Raw genomic sequence first — 15298 nt, forward strand, 5'->3', positions numbered from 1 at the left:
TCCTTTGCGCGAGAGCAGCTCCCTGTTTCCGGGAGGGGAATATTAATTTTTTAATCAAGTCTTCTTAACCTGCTTCGCTCTTTTGTGATGAAATTTTTTTTTGTTTAAAGCGGTGCACCAACTCAAACGGTCGTTTTGATCACAGAAAATGGTTTAATTTGTTTTTAAAGTCCCCCACATAAGCACTTGTTACTCATAAGAGCATGCATTTCATTTTTTAAATTTCCTATAACAATCTCCCAAATTAACTCACACGTACAAATACACACACAGCGACCACACGGTTAGTAGTAATTGAACGGTTAGTAGAGATTCCCGCGTAGAGAACTGCTCGAAACACTGCTCGATAATCTTACGCGGCGCGAAACGAGCCGACGGTGGTCCGGATCGACAGCAGCACCACCGCAAAACCGTTCCGGAGCAAGGACCAACAGCGACTGGCGCGCCAACCGCCAACCGGCATGATGATGCTTTTGGCCAGCGCGTCGCTGTCGTGCATCGTGGGAGGGAGGGAGGAAGGGACGGGTGGATTCCACGAGCAGCGCGACCGCCAAACCAGCTGGCTGCTGGCGATTGCAATTTCGATGTCGTCGATCGTTCCTTCGGCGACGGCGTCGTCAGCCACCCGATGGGATGCGTCTTTCGCACTCAAAGACCAAGGATGACGAGGGGAGGGAGTGTTGCCGGTGTCATTGGAGGAGGTAAACCATAAACAGAACCGGTACAGTGTGCTCCGATGGCAGAGCGACGATTTGATGTCTAAATTTGGGAGCCGGAAAGGAATAACTTGTTGCGTTGGATTGCTTTTGATGTTTTAACAAAATTTTGTTCGATATTAAAAGAATTATGTGTTATTTCAATACTAATACAAGTTGCTTGTATTCTCTATTCTGTTATTTATCGAACATTTTCAATGAACATCAATGGCTCTTTTAATTCTTTTATTTTTCCTTTGTTTCTGAAGAACATAAATTCATCTTCGATGATACAAAATGTTTTTATTTTTTAAACATAAGATCATATTAAATATTGTAATAAATATTATATTAACAAAATTAAAATATTTTGTGTCATCGAAGATGAATTTATGTTCTTCAGAAACAAGGGCAAATGAAAAGAAATAAAAGGGTCATTGATGTCCTTTAAACTAATGGAAAATGTTCTATTCTAATATTTCTATCATTTTTAATTGAGACATTGAACACATTTACTGAAATTAGATGCATATCGAGCATTTACCAGGCAATGGTTTCTTTGATCGATGCCATTCGGCAGTACGATAAATTCATCAACCAGATCCCAGAAGCCACTGTTCCGTTTATCACGCCACACACTGTACCAGCGCTGGCATCCGTGAATGGAGGCGCCTAGCAGCTCTCGGTTCGGCCACGTTCGGGCGTCTCCATCAGCACGAACGCGCTCGCCAGGGATGCACGTCGTGGAATAGACAGACAGTGGCGCTAGAGGAACGATGGGTGATGGCGATGATTGTTCCCTGTCTGCTTTGCTGTAAACTCGTCGTCAACCCAACCCACCCACCGATGTTCCGTTCGATGATTTTGACGATGTTTTGGCGATGATTTCCTCCTTCACTTTTAAACGATTGAACGGTTGAGCACGCTGACGTTTTTGCAGGCTCACGGCATGGGTGGACCTTGGAAGGAGGAAGTGCAATGTGGTGGCGGTGAAGAATACAGTTGAAAGCACAATAAAATAAATACCTTTGCTTTCCATCAGTGTCAACATGTGCGCGGAGGGGAACAACTGGACGGGGTAAATGATCATCAGCAGCGCCACCACGACCAACCGTCTCTCCGTACCAATGTCTCACCAAGAGCTACCTGAGATTGACAGGCGACATCCCGGGAGCCACAGGGCCTGATGGCCGCAAAAACATTGAAACAAACCGTTGCGGATGAGAGATAATGCGGAACAAACAAACGGCGCGTGGATGAAAAAGTTTATGTTTCCGGATGCGGTGGACCACGCCTGCAGCAGCATTCCCCTCTGCCTCATTTCAGCCCTGTGTAGAATGTGTTTGTTTATTTGATTGTTTGTATTACGATTTCATCCTCTTTGTACTGACCGCAGCATCTCCCTGGCCATCTCCGCGACCATCAGCTGCCTTGCAACGGAATGAGCCTCGTTTTTGTCTTGCGGCTCACGCTCACGATCTCTCTCTCTCTCTCCTTCTCTTCCTACCACCGTACACTTTTCAAATTCATCAGTTAGTGATTGTGCTTCAATCCTGTTGTGGTCTGTGTGGTTGTGAAAATGTTCAACTCGAACAACGATTCCACGTGCTGCTCGACACGGCTCAGTGCTCGTGAGCAGTTGAGAGAACGGGATGACGTTAATTTGATGCCAGAAGCAATCGTTTATCAGATTACTTTCATTGCCGTCGGTTGCGTGAATCCCACGGTTGGCCAGTTGGTTCCCGTCTGTTTTACAAGCTCCTTCAACTTCGTCAGCAGCATTAGCAGCAGCAGCAGCAGCAGGACAATGGCTGATGATGATGATGATGATGATCGCCCTTCGCGAACTGTCCCGTGGTCTGCGGTTGACAGCCCAGTTGGTGTGGATATGTTTTCTCTGTTCATTTGCAAATTTTATTTTCTCTCCACTGATTTCGCGCTGCGATCCTGTCCCTGCCGTCCGAGAAAGTTTCATTGGCCTTTTGTGCACGCAAATTGAGGCGCGCTATCTAGAGCATTATCTGGGTGTCTGGTCTGGATGCCAGCTTTACACCACCGCTAAATGATTGATGAGTAGCGAAACAGAATCATTAAAACAGTTTAAACGTGTTGTGTAGTGTCGCTTTATACTTTCATAAATCATCCTTACACATTAAGTTAACGGAAATATTGCTCAAGGGATGGTGTTTGCCTATCAGCTTATACGACATAACAGCTCAATGCGATTTAATTGAAATTTGATCGTCGGCCATACATACTACTTTCATGTTTCCCAGCACATGGCTGCCGTTATGCAACGTTGATGTTGGCAGGAAGTACGGGCCCACTCTGGCACGTGCACCTGTGAAGTAGTGCGATAAATTATGACACAGAGCTGACCACCGGCTAACGGAGTGTACGTACACCTCGCTCGTCCGAACCGAATACTACACTCTGACGTCCTGGTAGAAGGACCTACCACTAATAGGATAATATGTGGCAACCCTGTAGCCCGTTCTACGTTGCACTCTATCCCAACCGGTACCGGTTACATGGAAAGGTCCACAACAGCAGTAGCAGCAGCAGCAGCAGGAGCAGTAACAGTGAAGCGGTTCTCTGAAGTAGCACCGGACCGCCCCGGTGTTAAGCCAAATGAATTGTGTGTTCTACACTCTTGCACACTCATGGACCTAGCGTCGCTGCGAAACATGTCACCTTCTAAACCCAACCCCAACGACCACAAATTTCGGTTGTTTGGCAAGCGTTTCGATTACTGCCCTGCCCAGAGGGCCCTCTGTAGCAGCAAAAAAGGACATCATTAATGGTTGTGCGAGAAGTGCATCGCGAAACTGCTACACTTCCGTTGCAAAAGGCCATTACCGCGAAAGAGAAGCTCATAACAAGCAGCTCTTGTGTCGGTTCGTGTCGGTGTGCTCGAGGGTTGTTCACTACTTCCAACACTACTGGTCCCAGTCTTATGCCTGCGCCAGGGGATATGCAAATACTTACGCCACGAGAACCTCGTGGGCTCATCATTCCAGCGGCAAACGAGAAACAAACATTGACCGAAAATTGGAACCACACGACGCCCTCATCAGCATTTCGAGCAGGCTGCCCAATGTAAACCCTTGGACGGTCCTACTGGCATGCGGATACGCAATAAATGGACGACACATTGATTGGTTTGTGGGTTTGCTTGGCAACACGTATTGGAATTGGTTGCACAAGAGCAATAGCAAACACTTACTAACTCTTAGTGAGATAGTAAGATAGGCACAATTGCTGGTCGAGAACGCAGCGTATAGCAGAACACTAAATGGTATCCAGCAATATCGGAGAATATGATTTTCCAAACAATCTCTTGCTAGAGAATGAATTACCGCTCCAATAGCTCGCATGGTGGTCGTGGTGTGTTCCAGGCAATTTGAATTCCTCGCACGATTCGAGGCGCCCAACTTTAATTGTAGTTTATTGTTTCCACAGCACCTAGCAATTAAGGTGATAAGCTATCGTACGCAGACCTTCCATTTCATGCCGGCTATGGAAATGCGATGCTGAACAATTCTGATTTGGGTGCAGAACAACAGATGTAATTGCAGAGGGTGAATCGGTTCGCTAATAAATAGCTATTGGTAACACAAAGCTTGAACTCCATTAGCGTACGTGCCGGAAAGGAGATTGCATTGAGGTGATACATGCGTTATGTTCAAATAAATGTTATATATCATAAACAAAAGTCAATCATCAAAAAAAGACGATCGAAAACTCGTAACAGTCCCAATATTCGACACCATTGCCCCACAAATCACGTCGTATATAGAGCTGCGACAAAAACGCATATCAATCTGATAATGCATGCGGGATTCAATCACGCCCCAAATCAGTCATTCTTGGCGTCGTGCTTTACCGTGCCAGGGCTATCAAATCAAATTCCGACCGTACCGATATGCTCCAGTTTCAACTACAATTCGTCTTCGCCTTCGAAGGCGATGGGCGCTGGTTCGCCTCTTTTATCACTTAACACTCTTCAGACCTAGTTTACATGTTATCACACCAAAAACGCGTGCGTTACATTGCGAAGAAATCACGACGATAAGGGCCGGAGAACGTGAATCACACAAATCCTCGTCGTGACCCCATCGTCGCCGCCATTCAGCTACTATCTGGGCCACTATCTTATCGATCTCCTACGACTATAAGTGCCTAGAGGGGTGCACGGCGGGAAGATAAGATCGAACGGATGCGATCAGTGAGGCATGGAGCCAGTTTTCGTTGCTCCGATTAGTCTGCCTAACGTGTTGGCCACCGTAAGGTATCGTCCGCGGCAAGGAACGGCAATGTCTGCTAGCTGAACGGTGGATAGTTAACGTGGAAATCGACCTCAGTATATCCGCGAGGGTGAAGTGAAGTTGCAAACACAATCACACACACACACAAGATGGGGTGCTGCTGCAGTGCCTGTAAGTATCATCGCCGTCGCTTCGTATCCAGAACGCCCATACGAGTGTTGCAATTTGTGGCTTTCCAATCGATACACTTACCTTATTACTGTTGCACAAATTGGCAGATACCTACCTGGTACAATTCGAATAAGGTTATTCATCACGCACTTGTTGTAATGGCCAGGAAGCCAGAACATAATCCATGGGCGTTAGTGAGATTTTCCCAGAAATGATATCATTACCGTGTTCCGATTGTGCTGTAAAACGAACAGCACTGGCACAATCGCTACCGATCCCACTAACGAGACGAGAAGGTGCGATAACGATAAATAATGATTGGTGCAGTGCGTGGGCACGTTCGTTTTCAATATATCATTTTATGAATTTTCGGTGCGGAAAATCGGGCAAACATAACAGAGTTTCTCTGTCGATTATCGTCCCCTCGAACGCTGACCATCGTGACCTTTGTTAATCGGATTAATTCGTCGCGCGTAAATCGTTGCGGAGGGGTGTGTCTGCCGTAATGGACCGTCCGCCATACGTGTTCATATTTTACAAAAGCCATCATGACGATGGAATTCGAATAAAATGTGTGCCAATGCTTTTGATTGGAGTGCTCATTCACTCGTTGGGAATGGCAACTGTGGTTATATCGCTTTGGCGCCACCGCATGATTGGCATCCGCTACCGATGAAGTTTCATTTCACAGAATTCTGATTAAATGCTGACGGGCGATACCTACCAATATCTTATCTCGCGGGCGTAAATTGTATCCACACCGTCCGCCTATCGCGGGATGTGATCCGTGACACAATCGCGCCCCATCGCGGTGGATTTCTTTCAATTCTTTCCTCTTCTCGTGCGGTTTTAACATTGTGCAAGACATCTTCCGCTCCAGCGTGAGATAAAAGCTTGAATGCCATCATGATTCTCAAGTGATGAGTCATGGCTTTAGAACGAAATTTTTACGAGGTTTTCTGGGTTGCTAGAACCTACGTCAACATTTTAATTGTCGCTAATTTTGGAATGAGGTAAGAAAATCGGTATACACGCGGGCGAATGAAATTAGCAGTGTCGCTTCAGTGCCACGGTTTCAGCATTCTTTTACAGAAAATGTTTGAAAAGAGCTTCTCGTGCAAAGTCCAGTTTCAGGTAGCTAACTTTACAATTAAATTTCAAACTCAGCGAAGTGCGATAAGTGGCGAAGGCGGAGGGAAGCCGAGAACGTACTGGAACCAACAAAAAAAAAAACCAAAGTAAGAAAATTGCTGCCCGGAAGTACATTTTTCTTGCGAAGATTCTTAACTTTATTATCCGATGGATTTGCTACGCTTTCATCTGGAACGAAAGATAGTTGCAGTATAGTTTTTTGCTACGTGCTGCGCGTGTGCTTCCCGTACGTAATTAGTCTCGAGGGATGCGCAACCACTTAAAATTAAGAGCGAAAATATCCAAAAGAAGGTTAATGCATCCACCAGCGTGTATGGAAAGTGGCCACCCGGATAACGGGCAGTTGGACGCATTTAAAATAATCCGTAACACGTACCGAAGCTCACTACGACCGGAAACCGGAACACTAGAGGAGTTGAATTATATTAATGCACTTTTTTGTGATCTCCACTTTCTCTCGCTTGTAGCTGACTCTCAGGACATTACGCCGGTCCCGGATCGTCCGATGCCAGCCGAAGAGTTTCCACCGGCGACGGCCTTCGGAGCGGATAATCTAGGCGTGGTACCGGAAAATACCAACGAACATGGCTGAATGAAGATGTGGCGGATTATGAACCAAAGATTTAATCCATCACCAGAGCAGATGGTCCGGACAAATACCTCTGGCGCTAATGATGTTGGGGTGGAATAATAATAATTTTACTTTGTTTGATGCGTAGGCTTGTCAATAAAAACCCCACAAAAGTTCCATTTATTTCCTTCAATTTCCAATACGAGCTTAAAGCAACGAGGAAGGTAAGTATACCTTGCATTAAAGGTCGAGAAAACACATTGAAGCAATTAGTTTATCTGAAAATGTGATAACTTTCTTTCTCGGCACATTTATTGAACGAGTATACATTCAGAATAAAATATCCCTTTATTCAGTTTAATATCTTCTCCTTTTAAACAACATTTCATTTCTTTCCACCCCGCTGACGACCTTTTTCATTCCGTTGACCAGCCTTTCCACTCTTATGGTCACCCTTTCCGCCCTTCTGACCACCATTCGTACCATTTACATACTTGTTGGCAAACTGCCGATACTTTTCAGTCGCACCGTTGGCCTTCTTCCTGCCAAAGCTCAACACCTGATTCGGATCTTGGAGCAGCATTTCCTTCTTCATTGGTTCAATAACCACACCCTTCTTGGTAATGACACTCGGTTCGATCATGGCCGTATGGGCCGATTCCGGGATGAACGTGCGGCCAATCGGTGCCCTCAGTGATGCCTCAAAGTCCTTTACCGTCACGAACGGGAATGGAACCTCGTTAAGCAGGTGCTTCTTCAGCTTCTCATTCACCAGCCCATCCTCATTGATGATCACTTGATCCTTGTTATCGTCACGCCGTGGCAACTCGGTCGGTGGTTTAAAGATCTTGCGCACCTTTTGGGCTCGCTTTTTCTTTTTAACCCCTGGCCCAGCCCACGAGCCCCAACCGGGCAGCGTATTGTCGATCTCCTGCGGCAGGTTCTTCTCTCGCTCGTCCTGTTTCTCCTTCACAAAGTCCGCCACAATGTCATCATCTTCAAACGCTTCCGCGATCGTTAAACGCTGACGATTGGCACCGAACTCCTCGGGATCTTCATCGCCCGACAGCTCACCGGTAGCCACTGCGTCCGGAAGGGCCGTGAGCAGATGCTTCGGTTTCATCTGTACCACCTGCTTCGGGTTAATGTCGGCCGCGGCCGTGGGAAGTGCTGAAGTACCATTGAGAGCGGAAACGACGAATGGCGCAGGATTATCCTTCACAGCTCCTGGGGCCGATTCGTTCAGTTCAATGTCTGCATCGGCTAACCGTGGTTTCTTCTTGAAAGCTAACCCACTATCAGTCGTTTTTGCACGGGGTTTCTGTTTCTGTTTTGGAGCACTTTTAGCTGTCTTCCTGGTGTTCTTGGCTTCCGTGGCTTTAGCTTTCACTCGCTTCAGCTTGCCCTTGATAGCGCCTTCGATCATTTGCTCCGCTTCGTCGAACAGATCCTCGACAGAGGCTTGGTTCGTCTTCCGTTTCTTCGTCGTGACCGCCTCATCATCCGTGTCTTCATCTTCCTCGGTAGATTCTTTGCCATTTTCGGCATCCTCTACTTGCCAACCATTATTCGTCGAAGCGAGCTTCTGGTTCTTCTTCGATTTCTTCTGCTTTCTAGTACCATTTGTTTCAAGCTTCTTTTTGAACTCTTCAATGCTGCAACTCTCTTCTTCATCGTCCGAGCCTTCTTCTTCCTCATCCTGCTGTTCATCGTCGGCCTGCATTTGTTTCTTGGCATCCTGCACACGATTACGTTCCTCCCAGTACTTTCGGTAGCCACTGGTGAGAGTTTTCTGCTGATTTGCCGCCTGTTCATATTCACCCTTTGGCTGCTGCTGCTGTGTCCAGGGATTCTCGCGTTCCGCGGTAACGACCTCAAGCTCAACATCAGAGTCCGAGCTGCTCACATCTTCCTGCAACCTCCTAGCCGTTAGCTCACGACCGATGGCGAGCTGATCGGCCAGCTCTCTCCGTACGTCCATGTTGTACTTGGCGCGAACCTGCAAATTCTTCGCCCAGGTTCCCGTGTTTTTGTGTCGCAGCGTGGCACGTTCCTCGAACCGCTGCTTCTCGATCCGGTCGAGCTGGGCAAGTGCCGCTTCCGGATCCTTCTCGCGCAGTTCCTCAAACTCCTTCATCTGCTGGCGTAGCTTGTCACGCTTCAGCAGCCGGTGGTATGTTTTACTTTTAATCTTGTTCATCCGACGCCCCTTGGCAATGCGATACGATTCGCGAATCTTTTGCCGTGCCCGTTCTCGCTGCTGCTGGCGCATCTCCTCGAGCGTCATCGCGTAATCCGGACCTTCGTCGTCATCGTCCGATTGTTCACCGTTCGCCTCGCCACCGTACTTGCGATCCAGCTCTTCCATCGCTTCCATTAGCTTCGTTTTCACGCGATACTCGCTGGCCTTCTTCGGTGGCTCGTTCAGCACGTCCAGGTTACCATACTGCAGCGGAAACACGGTCTGTGGTGCAATCTCCGTGGCCGTCACGACCGGTTCCCAGGCCGAAAGTTCGTGCTGTACCTTCACGAAGCCAGCCTTCCGCTCAATCTTTTCCGAGATTATCTTTTCCAGCGGTTGATTTAGTGGCCGGCGGCCGGACAACCGGCTCAGCTGCTGAACCACAGCGGGGTGTTTTTTGGTTTTCTTGATGAACTTTCGTAGATCTGCCAACCGCACCCCATCTTCTTTCTTTTTGGACAAACCAAACTCCGTCACCTTTACGGAGGGTTCGGTGCGCGTTACATCTCGGATGTAGTGCGCTCCGGCGATTGAGTGGATTTTGTCGACCAGTCCGTTGTGTACAGAAGGATCGTACTCCTCCTCATCCATCCTGCTTACGGTTTCCACTTGCTGTTCCTCTTTTTCGGGCATTTTATACACGTTTTACGGAAAGTTTCTCAAACTTGGCTGCGAAAATCGCGGAAAAAAACATGCGGCGGCCGCGTGTTTTTGTTTACGTTCGCCGGTTTTGACAGTTCGTTGACAGCCGGCTGCGAATCGGTTGACACTGCGGTTTTTGAACCGGTTGACTAGTTCGTTTTGGCCGTTGCTCGGCGATTTTGCAAAATTATATACTAACAAATGTTAATATACTATCAAACATCAATACTGTTCACTACCGTTTAAATGGCGAAGCTTTGAGATGATTTATTAATAATTCTTACTGTTGTTTTGTTACTTCAAATGTTACATTTTACAACTCAACCCTCCGGACCTTCCGGAGGGTTTGCCTCTTCTCAGTAATATCCACCGTAATTTCCGTAACCGTACTGCGCAGCCTGCTGCTGTTGCTGCTGGCCATTCATGTTACCACCGAACGGTTGGCCCTGATACATGAACTGCTGCTGCTGCTGCTGCGGCCCACCGAACGGTTGCTGCATCTGTGGCTGCTGACCGAAAGCACCGCTCATCGGTTGCTGCTGCATCATTGGCCGAACTTGGCCCTGCGGATGTAGTTGTTGCTGTTGTCGCTGAAAGAATGGTCCTCCAGGACCGGCACCAGCTCCGTTAATATTCGAGCCGAAGGAATTAATTGCTGGAATCGTGCCAAGGGCACCACCTCCTCCTACTACTCCATCGGTATGTCCGCCGTCCAATCCCTTGCCACCACCTAGCGACCCGATCGTCATGATCGGATTCGAGTAATCCTGGTTTCCGGCATTGTTCTTGGCATCGGAAAAGGACTTTTGCAACGATTCCATCAAATTGGCCACCAGATTGCTCGTATCGGCAAGCGAAGGAATCGGAATGGTGTTCGAGCTATTGCTAATAGCCCCCACCCCAACCCCAGCCCCAGCCCCACCAGCACCGCCAGCATTCGGACGCTGTGAATGGTTCGAGTTGGATTCCGTCCCGTCCACGTCCTTTGCTGGCGGTTGTGATGTTACGTTCTTCGAGGCCGCCCGCAAAATATCATCATAACTGTAATCGTCCTCATCGTCTGAATCGACAAGAATCTTCTTCTTGTTCTGATCCACCCCAGTCGCCGAATCGCTGTTCCGTTGCTGTACCTGCTTGCCGGAGGAATGTCCATGCTGGATGCTACCCTGCGGGGAACGATCCTGGCGAGCGGCATTTCGACGATTCGCCGCTGGTGATTTGCCCCGGTCGTTATTCGTCCGGAACGGATCATACCCTACTGCATCATCCTCGCGATCATGGAAACTGTCCGGATCATCGTCATCGTCGTCATCGGAGAGATCGGGATCAAACTCGGGGCCTCGTCTAGCAGCAGCACCACCACCTCCTCCACGGCCCCGGGGACCGTTGAACGTTTCGAAATCGACATAACGTCGCAACTTCTCCACACGTTCCGGTTCCGTTCGTTCCAACTTTCGAAGGTACGCGATGAGATGCATCTGCTCATCTGTTGCAAGATCCTTGAACGTTTGCAGTAACGTCTGCAAATCGGAATCCGATAGGTTTTCTAGCATTGCCGCCGATCGGAACTTGCTGTTCGGTTCTGGCGTCATTTTACGCTCCATTTCCTGCAACCGGCGGTTGGCGTATGTCGTCATCGGTGGATCGGAACGATTGCGATCAAACATCATACTTGACGATGTCGAGCCTGCTCCACTGCCACCAGTGCTAGCTGCTACTTCTTTGCTCGCTGCAGCTCCAGGCCTGGCACTTGGTGCTCCAGCGCTACTGGAACAGGCCGCGAGATAAACTTTAGTGGTGATAATCGTCTTTCTCTCGCGTGACATTTCCACCATCACCTGGTAAACGTTGATCAGTTGCTCAAGCTCTTCGGTGGAGAAATCGCTCTTACCCTGCGCAACCAGAGCCTTAGCCAGCTGGGCCGCAATGGTAACCTTATCGGGGCCGCTCGCACTACCGGTTGGGGCAGCAGGGGTCGCCACACCGCTGATCTCGCTTACGGCCAAGGAATCACGCGACACTTCCTCTTCGGCCGGTTTCGGTGCCGGTTCTCGTTTCGACACTTCGTGCAGCAGACTTGCAATGTTCTGGACAACCCGTTTGATCGATGCAATCTTGGGAGGATCGATCGTACCCGCCATCAGGTGACCCTTCAGTTTCTCCTTGACCGTCTCCAGGAACATACTGTTGTCGTCGTTCAACAGCAGATCGTCGGCTGAGTTCGCCTTCACTTTCTCCAGTGCCAGCCCCTTGGCTAGCAGATCGATTACCTTCGGTCCCAGGCTACCGAGATACTCCTCGAACGCGGTCAGTAGCCGACAGACGGCGATAAAGGTTGGGGGTGTCGAAGTATCATCAAAATCTGTCCGAACAAACACTTTCTTGTTCGGTCCGTAATAGTTCTTAGCCCACTCATCATAGTCGACGCGCTCCGGTGGTGTTTGGGCGGGTAGTGGACGCTTGACAGCCGTCGGAGCCATACGCGATAGCCTATGTGCAGCTATGTCCTCGCTGTACGGACTGCGCGACCGATGCGAATGGGAAATGGCCGCACGCTTACCGGACTCGCTCCAAGGGTGTGCCGATCGTTCGAGTTTCATTGGTGAGCTTGCTCGTTTTCTGCCTCGGCTACTTGGCAACGGTTGTCCACCTTTGTAATCGTCCGCATCCGAATCCGAATCCAAACTCCCTCCCAACGTAACCTTACGTTCTTTGGGACGGCTGGGGGGAACGCGCAACGTGTACTGTTCACGCAGCTCATCGGTTCGTTCCTCTTCCTCCGCTGGTAAGTTCATCTTCGTGCGTATTTCCAGCTTTTTCCGTTCCACCTCCTCATCATGCAGCTCCTTCATACGCTTCGTCCAGTACTCGATCCATTCGGGCTTGAAGTTGTGCTTCGACGGATCCTTCTTCTCGGCCTGCAGCTCTTTGTACCGCCGGTTCCAGAACTTTTTCCACTCTTCCGAGTACAGCGGATGCTTTTCGGGATTCTTCTCATACTCCTTCAGCTGCTGCAACAACGGTGCCTTCATCAGATCGACCGTGCAGCGAAACTTTTCCCACTTGTATCGCTCGTGAGCGATATGTGCCGCCTGTTGTGCTAGTTCCTTGGGAGTCGGAATCGATGCCGGAGGCTTTGCCTGTGATCGCTGCGTAGCCGCCCGGTTTAATGGGCTTTTCTTACGTAGCCGGCTCTCGTCATCATTATCGCCGCTTGATGAAATGCTCATCACCGAGTTAGCACTGCTTAAGCTAGAGATGGAATCGAGACTACCGCGCCGCTCGTTGCGATTACGGTACTTGCGCTGACCGGCGGTACCACCACCGCCACCACCACCGCCACCACCACCGCCACTAGCACCGTCTGCAGTAGTAGCCTTCAAATCCTGCAGCACCTTCTTGTCGATCAGTTCGACGAACTTTGGACCAGTCTGCTCATCGCAATGCTTCCCAAACTTGACACTCTGTATGTACTTTGCGCGGTTGCGCCCGAAATCATCCGCATCGTACACCGACGGGGCCATGCGTCCGTGATGGTCTTCGATCGCTTCGCAAATCGTCTGTACGACGCGACAGAACACACTATCCTTAGCATCGGCGCCCGGTGCGGAACGGTACGGAGCGATCACCTTCATGACTGTCGCGTAGTGTTTCTCCAAAAACTTGAGCCGATGATCCGGCATGATCAGATGCGTAGTGATGCCACTCTCGTTATTGCCGCGTGTATCGCACAGCAGACAGTTGTACGAAACTCCTTCACCCGGTCCCTGGTGCTTTAGCTCGACGATGTACTCCAAACCGACGAGAGGGCCCGCACGATAACCATCCAAAACACTCTGTAGCTGCGCTACCGATTTCGATTCCAGGCCCTGCGGGTCACTCGTACCTGAGCCGGCCATACCATCCCCTGCCGATGATGCTGGATTTTCTAAAAACACACCATCATGAATTTCGTGGTACAATGCAATAATCTGTCTCTTGCGTTAGATATCTTACGTTTAGGTTTCATCACCAAAGACGCACGATATTGTTCGGCGTCTATCTTCGGCACACTCAACCGGGCTTGATGTCTGCGGCCGGCAATGTGAATCTGAAGCATCCGTTCACCACACAGGGTAGGGACGCCACAGATGTGGCAACTATAGACGAATTGGAGATCCTTGTTGCGTGGCGTCCGGGTGAACACATTCCCCTCGGTGCCATCCGAAAGCTTAACCTTTGACCCGAGCACATGGCTTTCGACTTCGATCTCGATCTGTAAATATGATAGCAAAGAGAAACGAAGCATGGCATTAGATACGATCGTGTGCCCTCTACTTCCTACCGCTGGAATAACGTGGACCAGAGAGTGAAAGGGCACTTGTGTTCTACATGCTACACCAGAGTCTGAGTTCTGACCAGAGTCTTAGGCGTTCACACACTTCACTTTTTATCGACGAAAATCACTTAGCACACACACGCACAACACAAAGGTCTGGTGTTACGAGACCGCCAGAGAACGAGTAAGGACATCTCATCCCGCTAAGGATGCGAAAAAGGACGTAATTGACTAAGAGAAAAGGAATCTTACAGTCCTTCTCCTTACAGTTGCTTCTGCAACACTGTTTACACTTAACGTTAAGGAGTAAAGGATAAAAAATACCATATTCCCACTGCTAGCGATTACCTACCTTCGTTCGGGCTACATTATCACCCTGAATCATAGCTTCGGCTCCCTCGTTCGCCATGTTCACGGGTAGTTCCACCAGAGGATCACTTGGGACGAACTGGAATCACGGTTTAAGGGAATCACGAGAGCACGCTTCACTACGGTTTTCCTAGGGCACTACCGAACTGTTACACCAAACCACAATCACAATACATTTCACAATAATGCAATCCGAATGACGACGGGTTAGTTCAGTTTCCGGTTTGCTTTTCGCTTAAGCTAAGCGTTCAGTGAATGTTGCAGATCGCGGGTCGAGGAGCGGTTTGCCACAAATATCACTTCGCTTTCCGGGTTGGGCCTAGGCACAGTCGCGGTATCTTGTCGCTTGCGCGATCTGGCGGTTCATCATCAATTTTTTTATTGACAGAATAGATTAGAAAGCGATGCTATGAGATGAAATCATTCGAAAGAACTTAGTTCGTGCGCGTGTTCTTAGCACGAGCACGGACAGGCATACGTGACAAAGGATCTGAAAGGAACAAGCGAGAAAAAATAGGACACGGTTAATAGAAGCGATCGTTGCGGAAGGACGATCCGATGCTTGCCAGCTGATGGTCGTCTTGGTTGAACGAAACGGAGACACTTTTCATGGGAACATTCAACTAGGTGTCATCACAACCACAGCTTCACGGAATGGGGACATTGACAGAGTAACTTACCTCCTCACTGCTTTGACATTAATTTCCACTTAACTTAACGCGAAACTCTCTAAAAAAACATTCGTTTGCTTTGGAGAATCGAAGGTGAACACCTCAACAAACAACAGCCAACAAGAGCAACCAAATCTCGGCTGTGAAAAACGACCCGCTGCATCTCAAAATTGACAGAGTAACCTTATAAAATAGGCTT

General features: G+C 48.9%; 2 protein-coding genes across 2 annotated transcripts in view; both read right to left on the reverse strand.

Annotated features, from left to right (window-relative positions):
- Window positions 1-6757: 6757 nt before the first annotated feature.
- LOC125948835 (U3 small nucleolar RNA-associated protein 14 homolog A) lies at window positions 6758-9856 on the reverse strand. Its single transcript, XM_049675305.1, has one exon. It carries the CDS (start codon window positions 9730-9732, stop codon window positions 7243-7245), a length of 2490 nt encoding a protein of 829 aa, XP_049531262.1. The 5' UTR covers window positions 9733-9856; the 3' UTR covers window positions 6758-7242.
- Window positions 9857-10097: 241 nt separating this feature from the next.
- Window positions 10098-15298, reverse strand: part of LOC125951938 (uncharacterized protein CG7065-like) — a 5788-nt gene continuing 587 nt past the window's right edge. Inside the window, exons 2-4 of the mRNA XM_049681092.1 lie at window positions 14412-14918; window positions 13738-13996; window positions 10098-13669 (exon numbers count right to left, since the gene is read on the reverse strand). Coding sequence (XP_049537049.1) covers window positions 10098-13669; window positions 13738-13996; window positions 14412-14468 — 3888 coding nt within the window. The 5' untranslated portion in view covers window positions 14469-14918. The remainder of the gene's footprint in view (window positions 13670-13737; window positions 13997-14411; window positions 14919-15298) is intronic.

The sequence above is a fragment of the Anopheles darlingi genome, chromosome 2 (assembly GCF_943734745.1).
Source record: "Anopheles darlingi chromosome 2, idAnoDarlMG_H_01, whole genome shotgun sequence".
NCBI classification, from domain to species: Eukaryota; Metazoa; Arthropoda; class Insecta; order Diptera; family Culicidae; genus Anopheles; species Anopheles darlingi.

Coding starts and splice junctions, on each gene's coding strand:
- LOC125948835 (XM_049675305.1), bottom strand. CDS start 9,732: ATGCCCGAAAAAGAGGAACAGCAAGTGGAAACCGTAAGCAGGATGGAT.